This window comes from Cololabis saira, chromosome 11 (genome assembly GCF_033807715.1).
Source record: "Cololabis saira isolate AMF1-May2022 chromosome 11, fColSai1.1, whole genome shotgun sequence".
NCBI lineage: Eukaryota > Metazoa > Chordata > Actinopteri > Beloniformes > Belonidae > Cololabis > Cololabis saira.
This window is the reverse complement of record NC_084597.1, coordinates 32241819-32255083: the sequence shown is the minus strand read 5'-3', so window position 1 is coordinate 32255083 and position 13265 is coordinate 32241819. Positions and strand designations below refer to the sequence as shown.

Below are 13265 nucleotides of genomic sequence, written 5' to 3'. Positions count from 1 at the left end.
CGTCTCATTTTGGTCAACGAAAATGAAGACACATTTTAGCATAGTTTTCATTTTGTAATCTACATTTTAGTTTCGTTTTTATTCGTCTACGATATTGCATTATATATTTAATTATCGTTATCGTCACATGACCCTTATTTTCGTTGCGTCTCGCCTCGTTTCCCTCAGGTGATAAAGGTTTGTTGACGACGATATTTAGTCATAATTTTCGTTCACGAAAGCAACTTTAGATGCAACTCAGCTTTCTTTCTCCTCCAAAGTTGTGTTTCTACCAAAAAGTTCTATTTTGGTTTCATCTGAACATATAACATTCTGCCAATCCTCTTTTGCATCATCCAAATGCTCTGTAGCAAACTTCAGACGGGCCTGGACATGTACTGGCTTCAGCAGGGGGAACGTCTGGCACTGCAGGATTGAGTCCCTGGTGGCGTAGTGTGTTACTGATGGTTCCTTTGTTACTTTGGTCCCAGCTCTGCAGGTCATTCACTAGGTCCCCGTGTGGTTCTGGGATCTTTACTCACCGTTCCTGTGATTATTTTTACCCCACGGGGTGAGATTTTGTTGGAGCCGCAGATGGAGGGAGATTATCAGTGTCTTGTACGTCTTCCATTTTCTAATAATTGCTCCCACAGTTGATTTCTTCACACCAAGCTGCTTACCTATTGCAGATTCAGTCTTCCCAGCCTGGTGCAGGTCTACAATTTAGTTTCTCACGTCCTTTGACAGCTCTTTGGTGTTGGCCGTAGTGGAGTTTGGAGTGTGACTGTTTGAGGTTGTGGACAGGTGTCTTTTATACTGATAACCAGTTAAAACAGGTGCCATTAATACAGGTAACGAGTGGAGGACAGAGGAGCTTCTTAAAGAAGTTACAGGTCTGTGAAAGCCAGAAATCTTGCTTGTTTGTAGGTTTACCCAGGAATTTACCAATTGATTCAGTAAAAATCCTACAATGTGATTTCCCGGATTCTTTCCCTCCATATATATGTGTCTATATATATATATTATTTTAAAAGTTGATAAAGAAGCCTGTTTCATACCAGGGACTGATCTGGAGCTCCTGTAGCTGATGAATGCTGCATAAATGGGAACATTTACTGGACAAAAGTGCATGTCCTGTAAACATGCTGGCGATTAACAGAGTGTATTTGAGCAGAGGCTTCAAGTTTGTTGCAGTTCGGAGCTCTACAGGAGATCATACATGCTTACAGGTATGTGCCTATAATCATTTGCGATAACTAGCGACCTTTTGATATTGCCTGACTGCAAAAAAATATTTTTCCTTCAGGGATAAATGGTGTCTTATTGAATTGAGCTGAATTAAACATACACAGGGAGCCAGTGCGTCCCTCGGCACACAATCAGATCGTCATTAATACTCACCTTTGGGTAACATATAGGTCCAATTGGCCTGTGGTCTGTGTTCCAGAGAGGCAAGAAAACAACACAGGCAAAAGGGAGCATGCTAATACATGTAAAACCTTTCAAATGTTTTTTTTTTTTTTCAAATGAGTCAGAATGATACTAAGAATATGTTATATTATTTCCCAGCAGTTATACATGATGTAACGCATCAATAAAACAATAAAACAAAATAACACATTGCCAAGAAAGGTTTAACACAGTTAACGTACTTTCTTTTATTTCATAGTTATGTCATATAGTTGAAAGGTTCTCCTGTTTTAGAGCTGCTTGTTAAATGAGCCTTTGAAGGATCTAAGTTGCATTCTTGACCTGTTCAGCTGATAACCCAGATGAAAGGTTACACCTCCATAATCCCCTGTTAACCATTAAAGCTGTATAAGATTAAACTTCATTAATAGAAAGAGAAATATGACACGAGCTCTGACTAGAATATTTAGATTTATGAAATATAAGAAAAAGATCCAATACATCTACTACTGCTGAAACTCTTTGATGGGGGACCATCCAGCCAAAAATGTACATGCAAAAACAAAACAAAACAAAGTCTCTTAAACTACTGCAGCTCTGCTCATATAGACCAAATATTCAATGATTTAGATGATTTAAAACCTTTAAATATCATGACCAAAGTCTTGTTTATCTCAAAAAGTAGCTGCAACATCAATGTCATTCCATTAGTATTATTCATACAGTGTTCAATTTAAAATGTTGCACCCTTTGTTGACCCTTGATCCAAAGATGTACCAAAACTACTGTAAAAAAAACCTATGATACATCCCATGTATGACATGCAAAATATCTAATTTTGTCTTGATTTATTATTATTATTATTTTTATAAAACAAGTGGCATCATGTATTTAAAGGATTAAAATTGGGAAAATTATCCAATATTTGGTAGATATTGGCAGCGGAAGTGGTTTTAGAGAATAATGTAGAAAGATATTGATGCATGAGGATTTTAATTTCTGACTTATCTAAAGCTTTGCAATGATTTATTCTTATCTTTGACATCACTGTAAGCTTAAAAAATAGACGTTGGGTTTCATTTTTAGGAAAAATAAACTCTGTCTGTGCGTGCGTGCGTGCGTGTGTGCATGTGTGTGTGTGTGTGCTCAAATCTTGCAAATTCCATAGTGTAAGGCTTTATTTCAGGACAGCTATTTACATCATAAGGTGAGTATTGCCAGGATTGGGCTCTTTCACTGGCCTAAGGAGCGGTTAGCGTTCATGACTCCCCCGCTGGGAGACAGTAATATTGCCAGAGTTAGTCTAATAAAAGGTATTCCACACAGTAAAGACTTTGGGACAGTATAAAGATCAATTACATATAAGAAATCATGTATGGTAAAGTGTAAGAGTCAAAGATGGGTTTAATAACAGCACAATAACTCAGGTTCTAAGTAGAACTGTCTGCTGGAGTGCAAGAAATTCTGTTAGACTTTTTGTGGCCTATCAATCATTTCAAGATTGGTATTTATAAGTGTACTAGGCTTCCCAGCTTGGGAACAAGTCCAAGTATAATTTGTCGGACTCCATGAAATTGGCTCAATTTAGCTTTCTCTTCACCTCCAGTAATCTTTACCATTACTTTTACTACTATTAACAACCTTACCTGACTTGAGAACAGCTGGACTGTGCTAACCCGGTTGTGTTCAGTTTACTGACATCATTTCCAGGCTATTACAGTATAGTTCTGATGAGTCCTGTTAACTCAGCAGGACAGTTTTATTCCCGGGGGGTTGTTATTGCTAAAAGTGCAGCAGAGTGCACCATCGTGCATGCAATCCACTGAGCTGCCTTGTTTTAGGAAGTGTGATAGGCTACGTTATGCAACATCTTCCTAGAAGAAGCATGCACTATTATGTCTTAGTTAAAAAGTTGCAAGCACTTGTGATCAGCAGATAAAGCACTAATATATCAACTTTTACCACGTTTATTTTCACAGAGAAATGTGACTGCAGGTTTAACCATTACTTTGCATAGCTTAGGATGTGCTTAGAAGCTTATCAAAGAGTGTCATGAGCAACGTTAGCTCTGTTAAGGTCCTGCCACAGCATTTCCAGTAGGTTGAGGTGTGGACTTTGACTAGGCCTTCGAAGACCTTGACTCCTTTTTGAGCCATTTTGATGTATGTGTACTGGTGTGCTGCTCCTGCTGACCAAGTTTTTAAGCTTTAGCTGTCAGAGAGATGGTTTCACATATAACTGTAGAATAATCTGGTATACAGAGGATTTCATGATTCACTCAGTAGTTGCTAAGGCCAAATCATTACCCCTCCAACGTGCTGCTTTTTTTTTTTTGCTAAACATCGCACTGGATATTAAGGCCAAAAATCACTGTTTATTTGACAATGGGGCAGAAGTGGAAATTAGCACCTGCCAATCATTAAATACAGGCTGGTTGCTCAACTTACCAGCCATCATGGTAACTATGTAAAACAAGTAATAAAATAAGAAGGAAAGAGAAAAAATAGCAGTATTTGACAATATGCAGAATAAATTACATCCCAAGTTTGACATGTTGCTCTTAGTTTCTGTCCTTTCTTTTTTGTGTGTTTCTCTGAGTATTGTATTGATTGACCATAGAATACATTTACTGAGACATTCATTCACTGGACAACTGAATACATCTCCCTTGTGAATAATCCTTTTCATTCTACTGTAGATCGCCGAACTCCAGACTTTTTTGGCAATGGTTTCACTCTTTTCAGACTGAAGTGCAGCAACAATTGCTCTTCTAAGATGTTTGCATATGTCTTTCCCTTATGGCATTGCACTAATTCATTCTAGTGCTTGCTGACTTGCTGTCACTGTGATGCATCATTGTAAATACAAGTAAATACCCATTATAGCACCCTAAAACTGATGAAATCCTAAAGAAGATATACTACAATCAGCCATAATTTCTGTCATTATTCACATATAATTCACATAGCTTTTTTACCTCAACAAGGTCAATCCTCAGTGAAGCAGTTATTGGTGCTGCAGCTGCATCTAGTGGCAGTAGATGGATAAGCAGGAAACATCTTTAATGTAAGAGCTACATACACCGCTCAAAGATATAGGTGACACATAATCATCACAGTGTAACTCCTAAACCAGTCACACTTCTGGTAAATCAGCCTCTCCAGTTAGGAAGCAATAATGATTATGAATCAATTTCACCTGCTGTTTCCCAAGTGAGAAAGAGGAAAGAAAGGAACTTTACCAAGACAGCTTCTATGAAAGAATGGTTTTGCAGGTGGTGGCCACATACACTATATTGCCAAAAGTATTTGCTCGTTCATCCAAATAATGGGAATCAGGTGTTCCAGTCAGTGGTGCTGTGACTGCAGTTAGGTACTGGGAAAAGATCCTCGGACCCGCGGTCTGACCCGAGTGCAGTGATAATGCCTAACCTAATGTGGTTATAGTATGTCAGCAGTTCCTGGATGACCAAGACACTGATGTTATGGACGGGCCCACCTGTTCTTAAGACCTGAATCCAATCAAGCACCTCTGGGACATACTGGCTGCTGTAGTAATTTTAATATTAATTTAATTAATCAGTAATAAATCATTTATCATTTATGTCGGACACCTTGCACCACAGACTCATTCAGGTCTGAAAGGAGATCCTGTGGTGCAGAAACTGTGGTCTTGTCAAGGTTATGCCCAGTCATTGTGGGAGGTGAATAGAGCTACAAAGAGGCCATCCAGGAAATTCACAGAAAATGGATCAGCCTGTGATCTCATTTTTTCCACTTTGAGTGGGATTCTTGACCTGTTCATTAGTGGGTTAAAGCTTTGTGTTTGCATTCATCATTCTTACATTATTTTGTTCTAAACAAATTGCACATGTAATCAATAAAGATTTGCAACTGGAATATTTCATTTATTGAGGTCTAAGATGTGTGATTAAAGTGTTGGACTTTTCTTTCTTTTCACTCCATTGTCTGTGCAATACACACACTTCTATCATTTTAGTATTACCATAACACCTTTCAAATTAACTCCCAAGGGCACTTTGAAGAAAGACCTCTGCGAGCAGATGAATTGTATCCTCTTCTGTTTAACCCACATTCTAAGAGCCGGAGAAAACACTGTTTATTCACACAGTTCAGCTTCACAATCATATGTTTAGTCGTCTGTTCTTCAGATCGCTCCTGGAGGACTTTCCAGGGGGACCTGTTGTGACTCTATCATGCTGCTCTTGAATAATAAATTAGTTGCTTTGGTTTGATCCAACTTTCTTGTTTCTTAAAAAAAAGAAAAAATGATGAATTTCTGATAAACATGACGTTTTACGTCTTTTACCTGTCGTTTTCCAGAGTGACTCACTGACGCCCCCTTGTGGCAACTCGTGCATGAAGCAAGCTTCTGACCTCAAGGAGTCCCTAATGAGCACAATGGTTTGTTGTTTATTTGTGAACTAAAAGTAAGATTAATATTTTATTGTAAGTGTTCTTTTTTTTCTTTATACATAGAAGATATCTAAGACGAGGACTCCCTGGATGTTTCTGCAAATTTCTCATACCTCTCATAAAGAGCAGCTCACTGTCACTTTGCAATATTTATATATGGGAATTATGTGGTACAAATAAATAAATAAATGTATTGCATGCTTTAAAATTTAATTTCAACTTTAACCTTTGCAAAAAAAGAAGAAGAGAGAGAGAGAAAGGCACATTTTAAATTCTTCACATGATTTGTTTTCTCAGCAGACCCATCTATTGGAAAAGCAGATTTCTCTGAATTTGCACAGAAATGAAAACATCTCTCATTACAACTTGCATAACTAGTTCCTTTGAGCCCGTAGAAGGGCAAAGAACTGCGTCTCATGGGTTTAAAAAGTATTTTCTTTTCTTGTGTTAGCTTCAGATTAGAGGCGAACTGAGGTCCAGCTCTGGCACTGCAGTCATGAGCGACAAAGCCTTGAGGTTTTCACGCTCTGCATGGGAAATAATCCTGAGAGATTTTGCTGGAGTCAAGAGTTTTGAGAATTCCTTTCTTCCTGATTGGTTAATGGCCAGGAGAGTCAGGGCCAATGCCAATTAAAACAGTAAATCAGCTGGAAGGTTTCTTCACTGGTGGAAGGAATGATTAAAGATAATGTCTTCCAGTACTAAACAGGCTTCCTGACAAGGGGTTTGTCTGTAATTACCTCCTGCCACTGCCAACAGTAATAGAAGCATGATCAAAACGTTTTCACGCTCACATCCAATATTAACTTGTAATTCGATGGGTCTGTTCGCCAGTTTTGACAGATAACCGAGCTCCTCCAAGTTAGCATAAATTCATTTTAGACAAATCAAATCAATCTTTATTTGTATAGCACTTTTCATGCATGTAAAAAATGCAACACAAAGTGCTTTACATAAAACGTATAAAAACATAAAACTTATTAATGCCCCCCCACCACACACACACACACACACACACACACACACACACACACACACACACACACACACACACACACACACACACACACACACACACACACACACACACACACACATACAGACAGACACAAGCACGCTACAGTTCACACAAGTTACGCACACAGACACACGCATCTATATAAATATGGGTGTGGACATGGCTGAGCACTGGTGATCCAGGTGAGGAAAGAAGAGGAAAGAGTGTTTTTATATTGAAAATATAGTGACAGGCATATTTCTAGACTCTAGATTCTAAGACCACAAGATCTTCTGAACTTTGCAGCTTCACCAGTGATTGGATCTGATATTTTTGTTTTGGAAGATAAACTATAATGACTTGGTGGTCAATTTTAATTTCTGGTTTTGTAATATTCTGTTTCACAAAATAATTCTTACTGGACTTATGTTTTTTGGTCATAAGCCAATTTACCAGCTGGATGTCAAACATTTCACAGATAGATTTAGAAATGTTTGGGCAATGATGTAAACTTTTATGAGTTATAATATACACCATCGCAATGGATTTGAAATGAAGTAGTCAAGATGTGATCCCTTACTGATCAAGTTTGTGTTTATTTATTTATTTAGTCACTTGCCGGGCCACCATTGTAGATAAATTAGTTATTAATGTCCCTGCCTGTTAAAATAAAGGTTAAATAAAACCATAGACATTTAGCTTTAATTCAAGAGATTTAAAAAAAAATATGGTATTTGCCATTTAGGAATTACAGTCATTTTAAGCAATGTGTCTTCATTTACAGGATACTTTTCTGTATTGAAAAATCTCTGTTTTTTCATCTCATTCAGTAAAGATGGAAATTCACAGCTGAGACTTGAATTGAGTGCACTGACATGAAATGAGGATGCATTATTGAGTTTCTGAGGCAGATATACAAAAGAAAAACAAATTAAAATAGTAACTACAGATGCAAGTCTGCAGAAAAATGTGATAAAAACCTCAGGTTTATACAGAGCATCAAACAGTGATGATGATTTACAGCAAACCTGTATTAACAAATGTAGAAACATCTTTAAACTTTTACCACAAACAATGAGGCCACTACAGAAGCACTGATAAATCGATAAACACATGTGCCCATTTTATTACATATAATTCATATTTTCTTTGTGATATCTGGACTTTGCTTTTTACTTTTCAGAGACTTTACTGACATCTAGTGGTTCAAAGTAACACCATGTCAATTCTAAGTGGCAAAGATGCTGAATAAATTAAAATAAGTGATTTTTAACTTTCCTCCTTGTCTGAGTACATTTTAATTTTTAATTCAAATTGGATGGACTGCATGCTATAGCTATTTTCTGTAAAATTAATTAATTTGAAGTTAGTGGTTGATATGAAACAGATGCAAAACAGTCATAAGATATTATGAACCACATTTGATATCATTTTTTTCATGGGCTTTTTGGTAAAACTTTAATTTAAAAGTAATAAATCCACACATAATCTCAGTGACTATAGAGCGTTAAAGTGCTTCTTTGGATTTAACAAATAAGACTGAAATGCTGTCCGTATCCAATCGACAAAAACATTATCCCATTAGTAAATATTCATTTATGTTCCTTTTTGCAGCTGTCTGTGGCCACTTAACATTTCTGCTTGGCTAAAATTATCACAAACACACTAAATCCATGGCTTAAAGGATAAAAAAAATACTCATGTTCACATAATATTAAAATAGAAAATTCTCTGCTGACCTATTTCAAGGAGTTATTTGGACTTTTTAACAACAAAATGGTAATTATAATCTAAAAGTCATTTTTTGTGCTTTCCTGTCTGTCTGAGATATATAAATGGGAAATGTGCTTTTATGCACTGATCACTGTTTGACAGTGAAATATTGATTACATTTTATGGACTGATTGCTCTCGTTATCATATTGTCAATCATCAATAGTTTTCTTATCAGAAAGACTTTAACACAACTCTGAAGAAGTGTATCAGTTAAACACAATTTTTTTCTCCCCTAAAATGTAATTTTAATTTTCCTTTCATCATAAACACCAAACAACGTTATAAGAGGCTTTAAGGCCAAATAGATATAAATAAAACCTGTGACAGATGGTCATCGACACTTACATTCACGGGTGACCTCTTCAATTTATAGCAGCTTTTAAAGTTCAGTTTTCATTGTCTGGATCTGTAAGGGCTGATCTCTCATCACTGGAATCTGCATTATCATTGAGGCTTTAGTTTAATAATGCCCTTCTCATCTCCTCCTGGAGTCTGCCACCATTAATTAGGATTACAAGAAATTGTCCTCTTTCACATTTTTCTCTCATATTCTTTAACTCATCTTTTAACAGTTTGGTGTATGGCAGTTACCTATAGGAGGTTGTACTATACTTGTTTTAATCTTTTGGTGCTTTCATACTTTAAATTCTTTAATATGTTGAACCTTTTTAGGGGTTTAAATGTAATTGTATTATTAACTCAAAAGCCAGTTCATGGAGAGGTGTTTCCCTTTCCTTTGTCTGCATCAGTTAAGCAAGTAAAAAGTGGAACTGAATCCAATTCTGCAATTTGAAAACTGTCATTGAAAACTTGCAAAATGTGGTTAAAAGTTGGCATGTTTCTTTTTATAAAAGAGAAATCCGCCAACTTTTGGCTGCAAATGCCAAATGAACCCATCTGAGATGGAAGACGGATGTCAGCACTGTTTCTTTTCATGCCAAATACAAAAAAAAGAAGCCCTAATACCATCGGGCTGAGTGAAAAATAATTAGTTGATATAAGTTATCATGAAGATAAAATGTCAGGGGGGCAAACAGAGCGGGTGTGTAAACCATACATAAAAGGCCAAAACAAACATCTTAAAAAGTCAGACAAGTTCTGTCGCTGCATTCTTAAAATGTAGCTGATTTATGGTTATAAAAATAAATGAGAAACACAGAGAACGTTTGTTACAAGAACAACATCAGCTGTAAACACGTGGAGTGTCATTACGAGAACGCGCATGTCTCCCAATGACTCTGAGTCTCTGCTGTTTATTGATGTGACAAAGGACAGAAGCTGCCAGATGTGGAGATGAAGTATGACCTAAAACAAGCTGCACACACTGCAATGACTGATTCATTCCCCTGTTGTCAATATGACTGAGCTGCTTTTGACTTCCCACAGACCGACCGACAGCCAGAGACAGCTGAAGGAAAGCAGCACAAGCAGGAAACCTTTTCGTTGATTTCCAATAAAGTTGAAAATAAAAGTTCTACATATTGGAGATTTGTCGTTCTTAAACATTTGTTGTAGTCTATATGTGACAACCCCCAAATTAAAGGTGAGGTTTATCATGCCAGGTACTGGCAAAAATAAGCAAAACGTATGTTTGTCTCCTAATTATGAAAAACAAACAACAAAAAACTCTTAAACCCAACAGATTTTAAAATGCAGTCAGGGTCTCTGCAGTGTTGTACTCACAGCTGTTTCAGAACTGAATGAGGAGTGGAGTCAAAATACATGAAATTGCAGCTAGTAGTTTCACAATGCCATCTTTGTTGGAAACAGCTGATGTGGATAAAATGAAATTAAACACATACATTAAATAAAACTATAATCTAAGAACAGAGATCTGTGTAAGCAGATTGCCCTCGGGACTGCTGTACCTTTGAGTTTATATGTAAGGTTGAATATTTGACGAGTAAAAGAGAAAAGCAGGTGTATTGTATCTCATATCATGTCAACAGTTTGAGTTTGACTTTTTACGTGATAGATTTTTCTTTCTTGTCTTAACCTATGATCCAGGTGTTGTAAAGATGATCAACGGACTCAGGATTCAGAATGAGAGGAGATTTAGAAACATACTGATGACATGATGCAGCCAGTCCAGTGGTGCAAATATTCAGACCCTTCAGTATTCAATATTAAACACTTCAGTTCTGCACCACAAGTCTTTATCGTCTTCAGTCAGAGTCCAAACTAGTCAGGTCTGATTTGCTGTGTGGAGACCCTGCTAAGTCTTTAGGTGCTCTTTGGAAGCTTTAAGATATGCATCTGGTGATGATGAGGGATCAGAGTGAATATCCAGGTAAGACAGAGTCTTTGTTCATGAATCAGTCAGGTCAGTGCACAGCAAACCCTTGAGATTACTGAAGTCAAGCGTTCTTATGACTCCAATGTCCCTCATATGAGATGAGGGTGTGTTGGTGCTCCAGGGTCGTCCTCATAGTGGTCCGAGGGATTCTAGGGACTCCTGCTCTTTGGCAAGTATCGTCCGCCCATTGTCGCTGTAGCTCCGGTTAGGCAGGAAGGACAGTCTGCAAGTGACAAAGACGAAGACTTCTAAAGTAAAATGTAGTAAGGTTTTGAAAGAAGCAAGCTTATGTGTTTGTGTATCTGAATATAGATAAATTAAAAAAAATAAAAACAAAAAAACCCTACTAGATATCCATCCATCCATTTTCTATACCCGCTTTATCCCTTGCAGGGTCACGGGGGTCTGCTGGAGTCTATTCCAGCTAATTACAGGCGAGAGGCAGGGATACACCCTGGACAGGTCACCAGTCCATCACAGGGCCCATATTAGATATTTATTATATATTTTACTGGATGTGAAAATAGCAGAGAACAGAAAGACAAGAGTAATAAAAAGTCAAATAAAAAAGGAAAAAAAAACACTGGAATCCTGAGAAAAAGTTTGGAGGAGCAGAAGTTCAGTTAATTGGAACGGAGACGAAAGAAGGCATGGGAAATCAGATAAGTTACTGGGAATCAGTAATGATCTATTTGATGTACTCCGTAAGGAGGATTGAGGAAACAAGAGAAAGAAGATGAAAATGTACCATTTGTTTTTACAATTAATGTTTATTTGAAGCATAAATCAAATATAAAGCTGCTAAACAAAACAAAAATAAGCCTATTTTTGTTTGTACAGCATTTTATTTACTTATCTGTTTATGGAAAACTGGAACAAAATCAATAAATAACAACAATTTTTTTTTCAATGTAACACAAATAAACCATCATATTCTGTCTCACATCCAGAGCAGCTTTGCTGTTTCTGAATAAAGTTCAACGATGTATCAGGTCTCTTGATATACTGACCAATACATTATTTACAGGGTTTATTGCCAGTTTTGATGGATGATTGATTTGATTTACGTCATTATATCCTAAAGTTTCAAAAGATGATGAAGGAGTTGGAAGTCTTCTGATATTCATTAGCTGAAATTCTTACCTTCCTCTCATTTTTCCACATAAATCACAATCCATCAGACGAACTGAAATATTATAAAGCCTCATACAGAATAATACAAAAAGCAGATTTAATAGGAATAAGTTTGAGAGGTAACAAGCAATCTATAATTGTAACCGTACTGCTGGTCATGAGTCACCTGTTTTGTAATTTAAAGATCGTGTTATTAGAGATATTTTATGCTTCACTTGTGACCAACATTTTGAAAACAGGAAACATTTTCCTTTTTGTTATGTATGTACAATGAGCCAGTTCACAAACCTACTGTATACGACAAAATTACGTCCTCCTTTTAAACTCTTCCATTAACAGTCCCCACGTTAACCTGTAGAGGGTCACATGGAGCTGGAGACTCCCAGATCTTCCTGGGTGAGAGGCGGTAAACCTGTCCACTAACACTTAGATCACAGCCAGTTCAACACCTACTGCTGAGCATGTGTGTCTTTGTTCTGTGAGAGTAAAACAGAAGTCTAGCAGGCACAGAGAAAACCTGCAAAAAGGCCCCAGGGTCCTCCAAAAGGGGCTGCAAAGAGACAATGCTCCACTATACTGGATTTACATACAATCTCAGCACAAGTCAAAAACCCCGCCACCCACTTGAAGAGGCAGAACCACCAGTTATTTACCATCATTGTGATTATTATTAGTTTTGATCCCATATTTAATATGTATAATGTCTTCCCCATATCATCTCATTCATTACAATGCTTCTACACGTATACACACCCACACAGAGTCCCATGCGGAGGCCTGTCCCGGGTGAGGAGGCTACAGGGGAAAGATAAACAGAAATGTTCTGCAACTTTGGCTCCTCTGTTATGTGTATTTTTGGTAAAGCCAGTATGTTTACTATCCAAACACAATCTTTCTCTGTCTCTGTCCGTCTGTCACACAGAAGTATATGAGATTCCTCTCTGCCATCAGCCAGAAGAAGGATCAGTATCTGACAAAGCCATCCAGAAACACTGAGGAGGAAATTCAAGGGGATGAGACATGTGGATCACAAATAAACAAAGACTAACAGTGTGCGGTCGAAATCCTGTCCAAAAATACCTAGGTCTCCTGCCAACTGGATTTGTTGACAACTAAACTGTATTAGCAAATATTTATAGATAAAATGATGGCAGCATGTTGGTCCTTTGCAGCAGGTTTGATATATATTTAAAAATGTATACCGGTACTTAATAAATGCAAATGCAGACTTACTATGA

The 13265-nt window shown here is 37.2% G+C and overlaps 1 protein-coding gene across 1 annotated transcript in view; it reads right to left on the bottom strand.

Annotated features, from left to right (window-relative positions):
• Nucleotides 1-10714: 10714 nt before the first annotated feature.
• The window catches only part of si:dkey-247m21.3 (5-hydroxytryptamine receptor 4), a 74064-nt gene continuing 71513 nt past the window's right edge, over nucleotides 10715-13265 (bottom strand). Inside the window, exon 7 of the mRNA XM_061733443.1 lies at nucleotides 10715-11116. Within this exon, the coding sequence (XP_061589427.1) occupies nucleotides 11023-11116 (94 nt within the window). The 3' untranslated portion in view covers nucleotides 10715-11022. The remainder of the gene's footprint in view (nucleotides 11117-13265) is intronic.